The sequence below is a fragment of the Tamandua tetradactyla genome, chromosome X, assembly GCF_023851605.1.
Source record: "Tamandua tetradactyla isolate mTamTet1 chromosome X, mTamTet1.pri, whole genome shotgun sequence".
In the NCBI taxonomy this organism is placed as follows: Eukaryota; Metazoa; Chordata; class Mammalia; order Pilosa; family Myrmecophagidae; genus Tamandua; species Tamandua tetradactyla.
In genome coordinates this window covers 141,062,409-141,082,421 of record NC_135353.1, presented here as the reverse complement: position 1 = coordinate 141,082,421, position 20,013 = coordinate 141,062,409, and the positions used below count along the sequence as shown (strand labels likewise).

General features: G+C 36.4%; 1 protein-coding gene across 8 annotated transcripts in view; it reads right to left on the bottom strand.

The window, feature by feature from the left end:
* DMD (dystrophin) overlaps positions 1 to 20,013 on the bottom strand; it is a 2,428,671-nt gene that overhangs the window by 1,604,158 nt on the left and 804,500 nt on the right. For 7 of the 8 annotated variants that reach the window (XM_077145121.1, XM_077145123.1, XM_077145120.1 and 4 more), the window contains exons 8-9: positions 2,323 to 2,504; positions 935 to 1,063 (exon numbers count right to left, since the gene is read on the bottom strand). In XM_077145121.1, coding sequence (XP_077001236.1) covers positions 935 to 1,063; positions 2,323 to 2,504 — 311 coding nt within the window. The remainder of the gene's footprint in view (positions 1 to 934; positions 1,064 to 2,322; positions 2,505 to 20,013) is intronic. The other variant, XM_077145124.1, reaches the window with a different exon arrangement.

The following is a 20,013-nucleotide window of genomic DNA, read 5'->3' as shown; positions in this document are numbered from 1 at the left end:
GTGACTTTTTTTCTGATAAATACAACAGAATCTGTTATATGCAAGTTTAAATTAGCAAAATCAAAAGAGATCATATGGGGAGAAGTTTTCCAATAACATTGTTCTTAAATAGAATATAAATATGTTTTGCATAATGAAAATGTAATAAAGTATAGAATATGTTTTCCTTTACATCTCAAATATCTGGAAAAATCTACTCAAAACGTGAGATCAGTCATTTTTATCTTTTATTCAAGTTACATTTATCTTTTATTCAAGTTACATTTCAAGTCTTTCAAAAACCATCAGTAGCCTATAAGAGAACCTCACATGTAATTACATTATGAAAGAACAAATCCTCTATTCCGAGAATCCCCATCCATAAACAATCAACCTATGGTAAATCTAGAGAAGTCTTAATAATAAAAAAGCATTATGTGAGAGATTCTAATAAAACAGGGCTGTAAAAAAGGAATGAAGCCCTGATACATGTGTCAACATGGATGAAGCTTCAAGATATGTTGAGTGAAATAAGCCAGTCACAAAAGGACAAATACTGTATGAGCTCACTGATAAAAAATGATTAGAACAAGTAAACTCATAGAGCCAGAATCTAGAATAAAGGTTACCAGGGGACAGAGAGGAGGTAGGAACAGGGAGCTAAGGCTTAAAATATACAGAGTTTCTTTTAGAAGGATGGATAGTGGTGATGGTAGTGCAACATTGCAAACTTAATTAACACTACTGAATTATATATTTGAATGCAGTTAAAAGGGGGAAAATGTTAGGTTGTGCATATATGTTTAAAAAAAAAAAGCAAGGCAAAATGAAACAGCTGTTGCTGGAAGATGAGGAAAAGGCACTGCGCCATTCAAAAAAGCAAAAGCAATGTGAGAACATCTCAAATGGAGACGTTCTTTGGTTTGCAGAGCACAGAAAGTAGAAGTTGACAGACCTGTGAAGGAAATGGGCTCCGTGTGGGGTCAGAAGTGGTGACATAAGCAGCCTGTGTGTAGGCATAGCTCTTGAACCGAGGCTTAGGAGAGGGAATTCGCTCATAGCCCTGTGCTAGACTGACTGTAACCTGCAGAGAAAGGGAGAGGAGGAAGGCAGAGAAAAGGAGGAGACATTGTAAGTACCCCTGGAAGGACTTCTTTCCAACATTCAACCTATTAGAAAACAGAACATTCAGCAGAAAGGGAGAATGCAGACATTTAACCCTAAATACATTTAAGTGATATGAGAAATCGGTCCACTCCAAGAAGTGTGACTTTTCAATGTCATGTTGGCAAGCAGGTAATCAAGGAAGGTTTGAGAGTGGGATTTAACCATAAAGTTTCTGTCCTGACACAGCTTTAGCAATAATATGGGATGGTACTCTTCCATCCTGGCAAAGATAGGCATTTAAGAGCAATTTTCTCTGAGCCCAAAGTAAACAGAACCAGAATTCATCAGATAAATACCCTGGAGAGGATGGAAGCTTTCATAAGCTAAACATAGAACTAGCACAGTACAGTGAGAAAATTAGGTCTATGAGCTTTTGACATCTTCAGCAGAAATTTTACTGAAGGACTTTTCATCATTGTGTCCCTAAGAAAGTACAAGGAAGCGCCCAAAATGTTCACTGTTGAGAGAGAGAGAGAGAGAGAGAGAGAGAGAGCAAGCCAAATATAATGGAAGACTCTTGACCATAAGGACCTTTACTACATGTATTCTCCATTCAATTTATTTTTTGGGGGGAGGGGGTATATGGTCTGGGAATCAAACCTGGGTCTCCCACATGGAAAGTGAGCATTCTACCGTGGAACCACCCATGCACCCTTCCATTTGATTGTATTTGAAATATTTTAGACCATTTTTTTTCATAAATGTTACCTTGAATAATAAAAAATACTGTATCAGCAAGTTGCCACTAAAATAAGAAAATATTATTAAACACATCACTTGCCTTTACTTCTGCTTCACTCTTTGCTCTAGCTGTTGGAAAGTTTAATGCATATTTGCAACTGTCTTTTCTTTTATTTCATTTTACAGAGTGGAAATGCAATATATTCTGTGTCCATGTTCCTAGAAGATGGTGCATATCAACAGCAGAGTATTGTAACAATCTGCTTGAAAACAATCTTTTGCTTATATCCAATAAAAATTAGTTTATATAGACTCTCTCCCTCCCTCTTTCAATTTCTACACACACAGACACACAAATGCATGCTATGTGTACATATATGTGTGTGCATGTATAGATATTTACTTAGAAAATGTATACATATTTCATATTATTCCTACCAAATGCATGTAAGATAAAGAATATCTTTGATAGCAGTTGTGCTTTGGACACTTTACCTGTTGAGAATAGTGCATTTGATGATGCAGTTGAAAATGTTCTTCTCTAGTAACTTTTGATGGCCTTGGCAACAGTTCCACTTCCTGGATGGCTTCAATGCTCACTTGCTGTGGCAGAACTTGGAAAAGTGATGTGACGTACATTAAGATGGACTTCTTATCTGGATAAGTGGTGGCAACATCTGTAAGCATATTAACACCACACGTCAATTTTTGGTTTCTATATTTGAGACTCTGAAAGGGGAATGAACAAATCAATGCTACAGGAAGAAGGTAGATTAATGAGTACTTGATTGCCCATGAATGTCTTCCAGACACTAATTAGAACATGATCATCAGGCCAACAATAGCCTTCCAATTTGGCAGACCAAAGAGTTCATTTCTTTTCCTTGCTCACACAAAAACTTCATTCCATTATTCTTTTTCCTTAAGTCAAACTGCCAAACTAGCCCAACTGAGACAGGAACTTACATTAGATAAAAAACAAAAATAAAAGATAGTTTCCTTGCTGTGGACAGTTATATTAGCATGTCAATTCAAATGTTGCTCTGACAATTAAACAGTTACACAAAAGAACTTAATGGCTTGGCTTCCAGTAAAGAAAGCTAGTACCTCCCAATCAATTTTTTGTGCTGGCATTAAAATAAGTAAAGAGCTAAATGTGTCTCTGTGTTGAAACAAACCATGTATTTCCACAATAAAAATAAATTAAAACAGCAATATTCCATATGTGTAATGATTTGTCATATTCCTAAATTACAATGAAAATATTTGTTTACCATTATGGTACATCTGTTAATGTCAGAAGCAACTTTCCTTCTCAGAATTTACAGATGAATTTAAAAGTCCTCACATAAAGATGTTCCGATTTTATTTCCTTTGCCAGATCATACAGGGAGTGAGTGAACTCTAGCATTTAAAATCATTAATAATAAGTAATAACCCATACAAAGTGGCAGCTGCTTCGTAAGGTGCTTTTGCTATTTGGCATTACAATTTACTCTCTGTGCTCATTGCAGGGAACCAAGAAGTAAAAATAATCCTTTAGGTGAAGTATTTCATTAATCCCAGAAGCATTCAAACATAAATCCTGGCAGGAGGCCAAAGCAACATTGCAACTACGTGGCAATACATTTTTCTTGCAATAACTTTTTCTTTCCTTATATAGCAACAAAATATCTTTTTTTAAAGTTATATATACATTTGGGATAGTGTTCTAATTGCAAATAAAAAAGCCAAGAATAAAATCTCAAGTTTGCTAGCATAAAAGGATGTTGAAAGGTCACTTAGTCCATCCCCTTGCAAGTAGCAAGGTCATGGCTAATTAGAATAACTGTTTTCAAAGTTTTTTTTTTAAAGAGTGACAGGTGAGAGAAATATAACTAACATTCCTTGATCTGCTTCTCTCCATAGTAAAGTACAGTCCTTCTCAAGTTTAAATGCACATATGAACAACCAGAGGACTTTTTAAAAATAGAGTATGAATTAGTACATCCTTGGTGGAGCCTGAAGTTCTCTATTTCCAACAAGCTCCTTGGTAATGTCAAACCTATTGACCTGAGGACCACATGCTGCGAACCAAAGGTTTAAAAAAAGGCTATTTTCACAGACTTTACATGTTTCTTTGCAGATGTAAACAGACTATTACACTGGGTTCTACACTTTTGTTATTTTACCCCATTTCTGTTAACAGATATCTATCAAGCATGGGTTATATTCACAAAGCTGTGAGGTCCGAAGTCATATAACACACATTCTCTGTTCCTTATTATAATGCAATTATTAGTCAATAGATAGTGAAGGTGATCTTCTGTAGGCACTTTTAAAGGAAGATCTAGAGAATGCTTTCCACATGAACACTGTCTTTCTAATAAATCTTACTAATTTAGCTTTGGAATTCTGAAGCTTAAAATCTCCCACTGATTGGATAATTGTTTTTCAAAGGTTTATTGTGTGGTGGGTATGATACTTTACCATGTATCAAAACTCTAGAATGCTTTCTTTCTTCTTAGTAGTCAGTTTTATCTGTGATCAGCATAATTTTGAACTCCTTTGCCTTTTGAGTACATTAAATAAAACCACGCTGGGAAAAAGGCATTGAATTTTAGAAAGGGTGGTCCTATGGCTATTCACTGCTATATTATACCTAAACTTTTGCATGTATCTGTTTGGGTTCAAACACATGCCATGATAAAAAGGAATAAAGGTAAAAACTGATCCAACATTATTTCTAGTGTTCCAAGTAAATGCCAAAAGGTAAAAATTTTATCTAAATAAATCATGTGGGGCAAAGGCAAATGTTCATAAATATTAGTCATTCAAACAAATCTGCACAATCTGACCAAACTATTGACAGTTTTGTCCCAACCTACTGCTATGCCACTACTGATGTGTGGGATCCAGTAGTGCCAGCAGACAGAGTCTAATATTTCTTTTAGTAAAGAAAAGAAAGTAGATTTTCTAAAATATTTTGAAGTCCTTGAGCCTATATTTAGGAAATATCTATTTTATTCAAAGTATTTGAATACAGGAGATTAAAAAGACATAGAATCTATGGATTTATCTTTTTTTATTAATTAATGGAAAAAAGAAATTAACCCAACATTTAGAAATCATACCATTCTACATATGCACTCAGGAATTCTTAACATCATCACATAGATGCATGATCATCATTTCTTAGTACATTTGCATCGGTTTAGAAGAACTAGCAACACAACCAAAAAAGATATAGAATGTTAATATAGAGAAAAAAATAATAGTAATAATAGTAAAAACAAAACAAAACAAAAAAACAAAACAAAAACCAATAGCTCAGATGTAGCTTCATTCAGTGTTTTAACATGATTACTTTACAATTAGGTATTATTGTGCTGTCCATTTTTGAGTTTTTGTATCTAGTCCTGTTGCACAGTCTGTATCCCATCAGCTCCAATTACCCATTATCTTACCCTGTTTCTAACTCGTGCTGGACTCTGTTACCAATGACATATTCCAAGTTTATTTTCGAATGTCGATTCACATCATTGGGACCATACAGTATTTGTCCTTTAGTTTTTGGCTAGACTCACTCAGCATAATGTTCTCTAGGTCCATCCATGTTATTACATGCTTCATAAGTTTATCCTGTCTTAAAGCTGAATAATATTCCATCGTATGTATATACCACAGTTTGTTTAGCCACTCGTCTGTTGATGGACATTTTGCCTGTTTCCATCTCTTTGCAATTGTAAATAACGCTGCTATAAACATTGGTGTGCAAATGTCCGTTTGAGTTTTTGCCCTTAATTCCTTTGAGTAGATTCCCAGCAATGGTATTGCTGGGTCGTATGGCAATTCTATATTCAGCTTTTTGAGGAACCGCCAAACTGCCTTCCACAGTGGTTGCACCATTTGACATTCCCACCAACAGTGGATTAGTGTGCCTCTTTCACCGCATCCTCTCCAGCACTTGTCATTTTCTGTTTTGTTGATAATGGCCATTCTGGTTGGTGTGAGATGATATCTCATTGTGGTTTTGATTTGCATTTCTCTAATGGCCAGGGACATTGAGCATCTCTTCATGTGCCTTTTGGCCATTTGTATTTCCTCTTCTGAGAGGTGTCTATTCAAGTCTTTTTCCCATTTTGTAATTGGGTTGGCTGTCTTTTTGTTGTTGAGTTGAACAATCTCTTTATAAATTCTGGATACTAGACCTTTATCTGATATGTCATTTCCAAATATTGTCTCCCATTGTGTAGGCTGTCTTTCTACTTTCTTGATGAAGTTCTTTGATGCACAAAAGTGTTTAATTTTGAGGAGTTCCCATTTATTTATTTCCTTCTTCAGTGCTCTTGCTTTAGGTTTAAGGTCCATAAAACCGCCTCCAATTGTAAGATTCATAAGATATCTCCCTACAATTTCCTCTAACTGTTTTATGGTCTTAGACCTAATGTTTAGATCTTTGATCCATTTTGAGTTAACTTTTGTGTAGGGTGTGAGATATGGGTCTTCTTTCATTCTTTTGCATATGGATATCCAGTTCTCTAGGCACCATTTATTGAAGAGACTGCTCTGTCCCAGGTGAGTTGGCTTGACTGCCTTATCAAAGAGCAAATGTCCATAGATGAGAGGGTCTATATCTGAGCACTCTATTCGATTCCATTGGTCGATATATCTATCTTTATGCCAATACCATGCTGATTTGACCACTGTGGCTTCATAATATGCCTTAAAGACAGGCAGCGCGAGACCTCCAGCTTCGTTTTTTTTCCTCAAGATGTTTTTAGCAATTCGGGGCACCCTGCCCTTCCAGATAAATTTGCTTATTGGTTTTTCTATTTCTGAAAAATAAGTTGTTGGGATTTTGATTGGTATTGCATTGAATCTGTAAATCAATTTAGGTAGGATTGACATCTTGACTGTATTTAGTCTTCCAATCCATGAACACGGTATGCCCTTCCATCTATTTAGGTCTTCTGTGATTTCTTTTAACAGTTTTTTGCAGTTTTCTTTATATAGGTTTTTTGTCTCTTTAGTTAACTTTATTCCTAGGTATTTCATTCTTTTAGTTGCAATTGTAAATGGGATTCCTTTCTTGATTTCCCCCTCAGCTTGTTCATTACTAGTGTATAGAAATGCTACAGATTTTTGAATGTTGATCTTGTAACCTGCTACTTTTCTGTACTCATTTATTAGCTCTAGTAGTTTTGTTGTGGATTTTTCCGGGTTTTCGATGTATAGTATCATATCGTCTGCAAACAGTGATAGTTTTACTTCTTCCTTTCCAATTTTGATGCCTTGTATTTCTTTTTCTTGTCTAATTGCTCTGGCTAGAAACTCCAACACAATGTTGAATAATAGTGGTGATAGTGGACATCCTTGTCTTGTTCCTGATCTTAGGGGGAAAGTTTTCAATTTTTCCCCATTGAGGATGATATTAGCTGTGGGTTTTTCATGTATTCCCTCTATCATTTTAAGGAAGTTCCCTTGTATTCCTATCTTTTGAAGTGTTTTCAACAGGAAAGGATGTTGAATCTTGTCAAATGTCTTCTCTGCATCAATTGAGATGATCATGTGATTTTTCTGCTTTGATTTGCTGATATGGTGTATGACATTAATTGATTTTCTTATGTTGAACCATGCTTGCATACCTGGGATGAATCCTACTTGGTCATGATGTATAATTCTTTTAATGTGTTGTTGGATACGATTTGCTAGAATTTTATTGAGGATATTTGCATCTATATTCATTAGAGAGATTGGCCTGTAGTTTTCTTTTTTTGTACTATCTTTGCCTGGTTTTGGTATGAGGGTGATGTTGGCTTCATAGAATGAATTAGGTAGCTTTCCCTCCGCTTCGATTTTTTTGAAGAGTTTGAGGAGAGTTGGTACTAATTCTTTCTGGAATGTTTGATAGAATTCACATGTGAAGCCATCTGGTCCTGGACTTTTCTTTTTAGGAAGCTTTTGAATGACTGATTCAATTTCTTTACTTGTGATTGGTTTGTTGAGGTCATCTATGTCTTCTTGCGTCAAAGTTGGTTGTTCATGTCTTTCCAGGAACCCATCCATTTCATCTAAATTGTTGTATTTATTAGCGTAAAGTTGTTCATAGTATCCTGTTATTACCTCCTTTATTTCTGTGAGGTCAGTAGTTATGTCTCCTCTTCCATTTCTGATCTTATTTATTTGCATCCTCTCTCTTCTTCTTTTTGTCAATCTTGATAAGGGCCCATCAATCTTATTGATTTTCTCATAGAACCAACTTCTGGTCTTATTGATTTTCTCTATTGTTTTCATGTTTTCAATTTCATTTATTTCTGCTCTAATCTTTGTTATTTCTTTCCTTTTGCTTGCTTTGGGATTCGTTTGCTGTTCTTTGTCCAGTTCTTCCAAGTGGACAGTTAATTCCTGCATTTTTGCCTTTTCTTCTTTTCTGATATAGGCATTTAGGGCAATAAATTTCCCTCTTAGCACTGCCTTTGCTGCGTCCCATAAGTTTTGATATGTTGTGTTTTCATTTTCATTCGCCTCGAGGTATTTGCTAATTTCTCTTGCAATTTCTTCTTTGACCCAGTCATTGTTTAGGAGTGTGTTGCTGAGCCTCCACGTATTTGTGAATTTTCTGGCACTCCACCTATTGTTGATTTCCAACTTCATTCCTTTATGATCCGAGAACGTGTTGTGTATGATTTCAATCTTTTTGAATTTGTTAAGACTTGCTTTGTGACCGAGCATATGGTCTATCTTTGCGAATGATCCATGAGCACTTGAGAAAAAGGTGTATCCTGCTGTTGTGGGATGTAATGTCCTATAAATGTCTGTTAAGTCTAGCTCATTTATAGTAATATTCAGATTCTCTATTTCTTTATTGATCCTCTGTCTAGATGTTCTGTCCATTGATGAGAGTGGTGAATTGAAGTCTCCAACTATTATGGTATATGAGTCTATTTCCCTTTTCAGTGTTTGCAGTGTATTCCTCACGTATTTTGGGGCATTCTGGTTCAGTGCGTAAATATTTATGATTGTTATGTCTTCTTGTTTAATTGTTCCTTTTATTAGTATATAGTGTCCTTCTTTGTCTCTTGTTACTGTTTTACATTTGAAGTCTAATTTGTTGGATATTAGTATAGCCACTCCTGCTATTTTCTGGCTGTTATTTGCATGAAATATCTTTTCCCAACCTTTCACTTTCAACCTATGTTTATCTTTGGGTCTAAGATGTGTTTCCTGTAGACAGCATATAGAAGGATCCTGTTTTTTAATCCATTCTGCCAGTCTATGTCTTTTGATTGGGGAATTCAGTCCATTAACATTTAGTGTTATTACTGTTTGGATAATATTTTCCTCTAACATTTTGCCTTTTGTATTATATATATCATATCTGATTTTCCTTCTTTCTACACTCTTCTCCATACCTCTCTCTTCTGTCTTTTTGTATCTGACTCTAGTGCTCCCTTTAGTATTTCTTGCAGAGCTGGTCTCTTGGTCACAAATTCTCTCAGTGACTTTTTGTCTGAGAATGTTTTAATTTCTCCCTCATTTTTGAAGGATAATTTTGCTGGATATAGGAGTCTTGGTTGGCAGTTTTTCTCTTTTAGTAATTTAAATATATCATCCCACTGTCTTCTAGCTTCCATGGTTTCTGCTGAGAAATCTACACATAGTCTTATTGGGTTTCTGTTGTATGTGATGGATTGTTTTTCTCTTGCTGCTTTCAAGATCCTCTCTTTCTCTTTAACCTCTGACATTCTAACTAGTAAGTGTCTTGGAGAATGCCTATTTGGGTCTAATCTCTTTGGAGTGCACTTCTTGGATCTGTAATTTTAGGTCTTTCATAATAGTTGGGAAATTTTCAGTGAAAATTTCTTCCATTAGTTTTTCTCTTCCTTTTCCCTTCTCTTCTCCTTCTGGGACACCCACAACACGTATATTTGTGCGGTTCATATTGTCCTTGAGTTCCCTGATACCCTGTTCAAATTTTTCCATTCTTTTCCCGATAGTTTCTGTTTCTTTTTGGAATTCAGATGTTCCATCCTCCAAATCACTAATTCTATCTTCTTTCTCTTTAAATCTATCATTGTAGGTATCCATTGTTTTTTCCATCTTTTCTACTTTATCCTTCACTTCCATAAGTTCTGTGATTTGTTTTTTCAGTTTTTCTATTTCTTCTTTTTGTTCAGCCCATGTCTTCTTCATGTCCTCCCTCAATTTATCGATTTCCTTTTTGAAGAGGTTTTCCATTTCTGTTCGTATATTCAGCATTAGTTGTCTCAGCTCCTGTATCTCATTTGAACTATTGGTTTGTTCCTTTGACTGGGCCATATTCTCAATCTTCTGAGCATGGACCGTTATCTTCTGCTGGCATCTGGGCATTTAGTCAGATTTCCCTGGGTGTCGGACCCAACAAGGCTGTAAGATTTTTCTGTGAAATCTCTGGGTTCTGTTTTTCTTATCCTTCCCAGTAGGTGGCGCTCGTGGCACACGTTTGTCTCATGTGTTTGGAAGGGATCCCCCCGGTCACCATTCTCCGCGGACTGGGGATTTCTGATCCAATTCTCTCAGTTGGTTCGGGGGGCCGCGCGTGGTGGGGGCGTCAGCCGCCGCGGCTTGAGGGGACCCTGTGGCTCCTTTATTAATTCCCCTATTGGTGTTTGGTTGGACCCAGTCCCTGCCACTGTTGGAAATTCCCTCCTCTCCCTGGAGGGGTATCGGTCGCCGGCCGCAGCGGCCTGTGGAATTCTCCACCGGACCAGGAAGCCGCCCATGGGGGAGGGCCACCGCAGCTTGGGTAGCCCTCTGATCCGAGACTCGTAGCCGGTCCAGGAAGCCGCCTGCAAAAGAGGGGCGCCGGCCGCCGTGGCTTGGGAAACTTGCCTCTCCGAGACTCTCAGCCGGCCTGGGAAGGAGGGAGGGAGGAGCTCCGGCCGCCACAGCTGCCACTGCTCTGGGAATCGCGCGCCACTTGGGAATCTTACTGCAGCAGAGTCTCACAGTCAGACTAGCCAGTCCAGACTGGGGTACGCTGTGTGTCCATTTCCTGCTGTGGCCCCGGGAGCTGTTCTGCACTGTTTCTGTTCACCTAGTAGTTGCTCGGGAGGAGGAACTAAGACGCATGTACCTTACTAAGCCGCCATCTTGGCCCCCTGTCCTGGATTTATCTTTAATAAACTATTTACAAAGGAAATATTATATGTTGCAAATGTATTTAGCCTATGTTGATTATGAGTACTGAGCAGATGAGGGACTTTGCACAAAAAAAATTATAGACGCTACCTTGTACTAGAAATCAAGAGAAATTTCATGAGTTGGGGTAATCCTCATTTATGAGGAAGGCACCAAAGCCAAGGTGTGGCATTCTATGAGTACCTAACTATTTGTTAAGCAAGTGAATAAAGAGAGGAATTGAAGCCATAGAAATTGATAAGAAATGCATAAGACTGTGACAGATTAAAAGAAATAAATGATACCGCAGATAATGAGTACAACAAAATTTGAGGATAATGGGGTGGGGACTATATATATATTTTTTCTTTTGGCATGGGCAGGCTCCAGGAATCAAACCCAGGGCTCCAGCATGTCAGGCAAGAATTCTGCCACTGAGCCACCATCGCACCACCTGGGTTGTACTTTTTTCACTACAAGACATTACATTGTATGAAATGACAGAAGTAGCTTAGGGCCTAAAATGAGAAGTTAAATTTGTAGGAAAGTAATTTGTATTACCGTACTGTACTGTCACCAAAAAAGTTTGACGTAATAACTTCTAGTTCAATCTATGAAGTCCTCTCAGAATGAAAATGCTTAGAACTCACCATGCTGCCTGAATATTTTATTTCAGGAACAATAACACTGAACTGCTGAGCATTTCTATACCAATCAGAATTTTGATACTGGGGGCTCTAATGGAACAAACAAATCACTTAGTAAAATGCCATCATTTTTTAAAAAGAGGAAACCGAAGCCTGAAGTGGTTTGATGCCAATTTTAAAAGCTAGTCAGAATTAGAATTAGAACCCAGTCACTGCATCACACTGCTTCAGTATGCCTTACCCCATTCACTCAAATGATGTTATCTTAGCACATTTGAAAACCAAGGGTGAGCTTCTCAAAGTCATTATCTACAATGATGATTCTGTGATCAACGCAGTTCCATTACAAGGCTTTATTTCCTTTCTCCCTAACAAGTGGGTGGATAATCCTCTATAACAACACATTTTTTCCTATTTATAAATATACATGAAAATGAAACTTCAATAGTAATCAAAGAAATGCAAATTAAATAGCACTGTTTTTAGCTTATTTTATTCTTTTATGTATCAAATTTGCAAATAATTACAAAAGGATAACAATGTTGCAAAAGCTTCAGTGATTTGAGCAAACTCTCACTTTGCAGGAAGAGCGCCAATTGGCTCAAACTTCATAAAAAATAATTTGAATTTGGTAATGAGGTGGTAAGGTAGGGCTAAAACTAAAGCTGTGGCGGGATAAGCAAAGGGCAAATTCCCAGAAGCAGTCAGGCCTCAAGGAGAGAACAGCAATCAGCAGAATTTTTGTCTGGGGGCTAAAGGATCCACATTTGAGTGAGCCAACTGTAGAGAAGGGTAAAGCCAACTGACCCACTCAAATGCACTATCACTAGGCACTGCCCTGGAGAGAAGGGAGGGTAGGAGAAAGAGCTCAGGGCAAGGAAGGGGGAGGGGGAACTAAGTAAAGCTAATCTATAAAAGCAAATGGCCTCACAATGCTGGGGCCTCTGGCTTTCTCACCTCTGTCTTTGTGCGAGAATGCCTGCACATCCTCTTGCATGTGTTCTACATAAATATTCTGCCTGCTTTACTCTAGTTTGTGCTGTGTCCTTGAATTTTTCCTCAGGCATGGCCAAGAACCTAGGAAGCTAAATCCAGCCACAGTAATATATATCCAAAGCCTTTAAGTCAACTGCATTTGATGGCCCAGTAATTTTCCTTCTAGGAATTCACCCTGAGGAAATAATCAGGAAATTACATGAAGATTTTTTGTAAATGGATATAAAATTTAAAGACCATGATACAGAAAAAGAAAAACATTTTTTATCACACAAAAAAGAAAGAAAATTTCAGATCATCCCCAAAGTCTTAAATAGTTAGAGAATGATTGATTATATAACTATACATGACTCTTACAAAGTCATTCAAAATATTACCTTTGAAGAATATTTGATAATATATGAAATTGAATACTGTATAATATAACATCAAAAGAGATGGATATGTAATACATGTATAATCGTACAGCAATTGTAAAGACTGAGGGAACATACTCCAAGATGTTAGTGAAGTCAGTAAGCTGGTCAGATTGAAAATTATTTTCTTTTTCTCTTTTACCCTATCTCTGGCTTTCAAACTCTCTGTTAAAAACACACTAATCTTATAATTAGATAAACATCTTTATGTGATAATGGAAAATATCTGCAAATATCAAAAAGAGACAGTGGAAGCAAAATTGCATAGAGCTTTCCTTCGGTGTGCCCTCACCTCAAGATAAAGTCAACAGGAATGAGTTTGTTATGAAACGGGTGTCTTCAACAAAACTATTCTTATCTTGGGCAATCAACCTCGAGAAAGTCTGATTAGCCAGCTGCCAGATGTGACCTTGTAACACCCCTGGGAAATCTAGACAAGCGGCTCTACTGTCTAAACTTCAGGACAGTTATCTGCCAGGAGAAGGGCAAAAATTGAAAGACTGGATTATAATGCATAGCATGTATAATTGGAAAGAAGCAGAATTTCAGAGACAAGAGATGTAAAAATGTATACCTATAACGCTTTGGTCAGACTGTTAAGAGCTTCATTTGAAAAAAAAAAAAGATGGGTCATTTAGAACCCAATATCAGAAGAAATCTGGATCCTTTGCCACAGACATTGAATTAGGAACAAAATTGTAAAAATAAAGCAACTCACTGTTCAAAAGAAAGAGGGATGGATATGCTGGGAAGAAAAAAACTTGTGGTCACAATCTGGACATGATTAGATAGCTTTAATTATAAAACTATCAACACCATAGATACATGAGAAGTAGCCAGAAGTACAGTGGGTTCTCATTTGAAGTTTGTAAATGAAGAGATTTATGTTATAATATCATCTGATCTATAAATGTGAGTTGATAAGTTTTAGGGAATAGCATAGCAATGGATGCATTCATTAGATTATTACGTTATCAGTTTTAATTTTAATATTTTGCATCGAGCATTATATTCTGTATCCATGCATTCTGCATATACAAATCACTATGTATAATGAATTTCCAAGATTCCAATAAGAAAAAATTTGCACAGGTCCTTGCAAGTTAAATTCTTTAATATTCTGTAAAATGTGATCTGCCTTTTCTAAATTGGGTACTCTTTAATTAATCCATTCCATAATTTTAGCATTCATTCACTGATCCAAGTAGTTGCTTTTATCATCTAATAAGAATGCTTCTCATTAAAAGACTATAAAATATAGCAATGAAAATAATTTGCATCGATGCAGAAGATTCAATTTCATAATAAAAGTGATAATGACAAAAGCCAATGCCTTTTATTTATCTGTGACAAACATACAAAAAAGTTTTCTTTTAAGCATTCATTTATCTGTTTCAGTATGCTTATGGTTTAGCCAGAAGAAAACCATCACCATCGTTTCATTTAAAGTAGAAAATGGTGGCTCAAAATGCATAACACTTATGCAGGGTTTACCAGGGAAAATAAATGAAAACAAACAAGTAAAAATCAGGTATTTACAGGAGACTTCAGACACAGTGATAACTAGTCCGGCTTTCTGGCTATTAACCTCAGGATCCTAAATATACTTATGAAAATAGAAATTAAACATCTTGTATTCAACCCAATAAATAGTTGTAGCTGGAGGCTAGGCTACTGATCATGCAAAGTACTGTACTGACAAGATGGGAGGCTGAAAAACTATTTAATAGACATTTACCGAGTTCCTACTTCGTGCCAGCTTTATTCTAGACTTGGAAGATAGAGTGGTAAACGAATGGGCCTAGAGATCTATGCTCATAGAACTTTGATTCTAATGTGGAAATGAAGTTAAAAAAATATATAAATAACATAAAAATCCTCAATTTACCACTTCCCAGTATATCTTTATTACCTAGGTCTTTTTTGCTTCATTGTATAAAAGAATTGCCTTCCATAATAGCACACTTTTGGGGAGAATAAACAGGAACGGGGGTTCTGTAGTATGAATACAAAACATTCTAATAGTGCCTGTGAACAAATGTACAGAAGTTGATGAGGGAAAAGTTAACTAAATGGAAATGTTCAACTGATCTTGGCTATACGGGTTTCAAATAAACCATTTTCCAGTTGAAAGATTTTCAACCCAAGATCAACTATTTGCTGGGTGCAGTTAATCAAAGTAAAAGTTGTTCTGTTCTTAACTGTTCAATTTCAAAAGGCAACCAATTTTCAAAACTCTCTCTTTGCTGGCTACTCATCGAGTTTGTACCCTGCTGAAATATATGTATTTAAAAATATCCTTGGCCAGTTAAAACTTTGCGAGCAACTTTTTGGTATACGTCCTGTAAAACCAGGAGAATAAAAGCTAGCTTGACCTAACAAATGCAAGCCAATCAGTCAGTGTGGGAGACCACTGATAGAAAAACATTTGTACTTTTTTACAATTCTCTCTACATGCCTATTGAGGGAAAAACTATTGGAGTTTCCATTTGAGAAGGAAGTATTTTGGCTCAGTGACATTTAACTCTGCTTCCTTAATTGCCACCTGCTGTTTTTTCTGCTTTGCCTTTGAACTAAATTGACTTCTTTTTTCCTACTGCTAGAAAAAGTGCAATAAATTTCCTAAGTATCCCCAACTCCCCTTCTTTATTGACACAAAATATGCTATTTCGATCCCCTAATTCTTTACACTGTTAGAAATGACTGTTGAACAATGAGACCAGAACAGAGATGCTTGTTTCACATGGCACAAATTTCATTGGTTATCATGGTCCATTTTACTATGTTTTAGAACTCAGAAATATCTCTGATGGCATAAGGGCAATTTCAAAGCAAAGGGCAATTTCAAAGCATAGCCCTCGATGATGCCGAATTTGAGGAAGAAATTATACATAAAGAGCTTAGCCTGTTGAGTCAACCGCACCTTGAACCAGTCACGGCCCTGCCTTTTATAGGTAGGAGACTCTGGTAAAATTAACAAATCTTTCTAGGCCTTGGTTTTTTTATTTATAAAATAAGCCATATTAGTATCGTGAATTGCTAATGATGATACTTAAGAGAGAAAACAAATGCATAGTGCTGACACAAAGAAATTGCTCAATGCATGTTAACTATCATTAGTCATGATTTTTGCCCCAATTTACAAGTAATTATATATCTGAATTCATCTGCTTTCATGCATTTACCAAAAATTTTCAGAGTGCCTACCATGTGTAAGATATGCCACCAATTCATCAGGGAATGAATCATTTTTAGATTTAGAATGGATTCATCTCCTAACTCTTGGGGATGAAAATGGACTATGGGACAAGCTTGGTCGCAGATGATACTGTCGTCATCTTCCCTATTACCATCTCAGTCAAGCCATGATCCTTACCTTCTAGGACCACTTCATTTAGATCCCAACTGTTCTCATGCCTTTTGATCCATTTTCCATGAGGTAGCTGGAATTTTCTTTTTAAAAATAAGAAATTAAATACCCAAGCCCTCATTCTTAAAACCCTTCTACAGGTTCTCATTTTATTTAGAATAAATCCAAATTCCTTCCATGCCCTATAAACTATGACATGATCAAATCCCAAATTCTGCACAAACATATAATGGCATCTATTAAAACTCTCCTGGCTCACTCCCTTTCAGACATACCGGTTCTGCTTTGATATCTCAAGAAGCACAAGCCCCTTTCTACCACTTGGTGTTACTAGCGGCTCTCTCTGGAATACTTTCCCCATTTTTTATTTGTTCTTATTCTCCAGGTTTCAGATCATATGGCACCTGCTCAGAGGCATTTGTTGGCTACCCTGTTTTAACAGGGACACTCCCTTTTTCTTAACTTTGCTTCATGCTGGCTGCTATCCTCTACATCACTTGTCACAAACTCTAATTTTGTGTGCAATGCATTGTTTATTATATGTCTCCCTACAAAAATATAAACACCACGAAGGCAGGAACTTGTCTACATTGTTTTAACACTGCTTCACGCATAGTAGGTACTCACAATTTGGTAGGTCAATAAATGAGTCAATGACCAAAAAGTATGGCTGCTTGGGGATAAAGCTTCGCTTTGGTGACCTACACAGAGGGACCCGAGTAAGATTCATGCTGAACACTGAGAACTGGCTGGAGGAGAAGAAAGCAAAGCAACAGGAGCAGGCAGTATTTATCTCCCTCCTAAATTATGTGAAATAGTTTCAGCTTGTGATTTAATTAGTATTTGTCGCACATCAATTATGTAGAAAGAACTTTTATTATATTTTTTCCTTTAACCTTCAGGACTCTGTTGTGAGTTAACAATACTGCATAATGCCACACAACTATTAGGTGAGAGTCCTGTTAAAATAAAAATAAATAAATAATAATAAGTGACCTCTGGGTTCACGTCCCAGTTCTCTCATGTTCTGACCTTGAGCAAAATGAGGCAGACTGAGGCTTAGTTTCCTACTGTGTCACAGGAACTTTTACATAAATTACTGATCACCTTCTCAAAAATGAGAGTTGATTTGAGGAACAACTCATGCTCTAGGAAATGTAAGGGATTACTCTTAAATAATGGTATGGGGAGAAGCATTCATTTTCAAATTAAAAAGCACTAGCAGGTTACTCAAGAACTCTAAGTGTGATGATGGCTGTTAGTATCTTTTTAATTCAGAGTGAAAATACTTAAGATAATACTCAAGACACTGGAAAACTAATGTTTTATTCATCATTTCTAAGTTTTGGTGTAGATGCCACAAAAATGCACAGAGCTTTCAATAGTGCAGATATTAAAAGATAATAGTGGCTGATGTCGACAGAAAAAATGTGCTCAAGCAGCCTCTGACCGAAGGTAGGAAAAGCAAACTCTTTAGAATACAGATGAAGCAGATGCCTCAGATTTTTTACATTAAGTGTCTGAATACCTAGAGGGCTGGGAGATCAAACAAGGGAAAGCCTTGCCTACCCACCAGAACCCTGACAGTAAGATTTACCTGAATAATGAATTACAATTGAGAAAGAAGTTCTTTTAAGCCAAGATTTGAAAGCGAGAGGGGGATTCAGTTAAGAACCAGAGAAGAAAATAGGCATGTTCTAACAAAAAATTTATAAACCACTAAAACAGTCACTTAATAGCCACAATAGATACATATGTCTCCTTTGGAAAGAAATGCCTTTTGACTAGAGATTAGTAATAACCAGAAATAGGTAGAGAGTAGCAAAGGCTTTATGTTACTTCTAATTATTCCTAGTTGAATTGTGAGATGAACATTTTACCCGGTTGAAATTTTCAAGCTTCTCTCTCTCTTCCAGTAGCTGGACAAGGGATAAAATGACTTGCTAAATATTAACCTTTTTTTTTTTTTTAACAAAGCTTCTGGGTCTCCCTGGTTCTGAAAGTTCAACTTCTCTCAACTATTTCTCCCTCGGGTTGAATTCTATTAGCATGGGCTTTACTCTCCTGATGCCTACAAGCCCCAAGGGTTTAGCATGTTTAGATCAATTACTGCTTCCAGCACAGCCTGTATCACTACCCACAGCTCCAAACCTCATCAAGGCTGTGGTCTTAGATTGACCAAATGGGTGCCATTTCCACTGTCTCCATGATGGGGAGGAGCTTGGCCTTTGAAAAGAAACTTCAGAGGAAACAGCTCAGGCTGCAGCTCTTGGCTCCAAGAATTAGTGTCTTGTTCTTACTGATTTGTTCTTTTATTGGTTTGGGTTTAATCTCTCACTTTTAAACACTACTTTTTTAATGGAAGCAATACATTCTTATTGTAGTAGAAAATTAAAATAATATAGAAGTACATGAAGTGAACAAGGAAAATATATCTCTACAACACTCCACTCCCATATCCTAACAGTAATACTTGTCAGCAGATGCTCTGCTATTCAACCATCCATCCCTCTATTCACCTGCCTATCTAATCTCAAATTACAAACACATTACCTATGTATCTAATTTCCCATATATCTATATAAGATGCCACAAGTATGCAAATCCAAAGTCTTGCTTTGTCATTCAGTAGCACTACGGTTTCGTACAAGTTAAAGTAATTTATTCATGTCTCCATGGCCACCTGTAAAAAGGGGCTAAATGTCGCACCTATTTCAGGTTTTTAAAAGAATGAAGTAAGATAAATCAAGTAAAACTTTTAGAATAATGGTTGGCATGAAGTAAGTTCTCAATGAAATGGAGCTTAAAAATATAGAGACATACTTAATACCTACAGTTTGGACTTTTTTTCAACACTTATTAATTTATAACATGTATATGTTTATTCATCAACCATTTATTAGATACATGATATATGCCAAGGACTATTGTAGACACTGGAGTTATAAGTGACCAAAAATAAAAACAAACACAAGCTTGGAACCTGAACTAATGGAGGCTACAGTCCAATGGTAGAGATAGTTTTACCTGCCAAGCATTCCATGGTATGGAGTAATACTAGGGCTACTATAAACGATGCTGCAATGAACATCCTTATACCCATGTGTTATATATGTGTGACTATTCCTATAGAACCAACTCCTGAATGTGAAATCTCAGGATCAAGAAATATACAATTTCATAATCTGAAAGGTAGTACCTAACTTTTTGATGAAAATGGTTCAAGTTGTTTTTCCACCAAGAGAGAAACACCAGACCTATTTCCATGAACCCTCATAATCAGATTATTTTCTGTTTACCTATCCATCACAGAATTTGTATTATTTTTTTAATTATTGGTAGCATTGAGCTTAATTTCTCATTCATTAGCTCTGTGATTTTCTCATGTGGACATCCTAAAAATAATGCTTACCCACTTTTTGATCAGTTATGTCAAAATTTCATAATAATTGTAGGAGTTTTATCATAGTGAGTTTATTAATTATTAGTAGTATGCTTCTCTAGTCTGTCATATATTTTGCTACATTTTAATAGTATCTTTCACCATAGAAAAGTTTTTAATTTTTGCATTCTTAAATCTGTCAAACTTTGATCTTATGGCATTTGGGCTTTATGT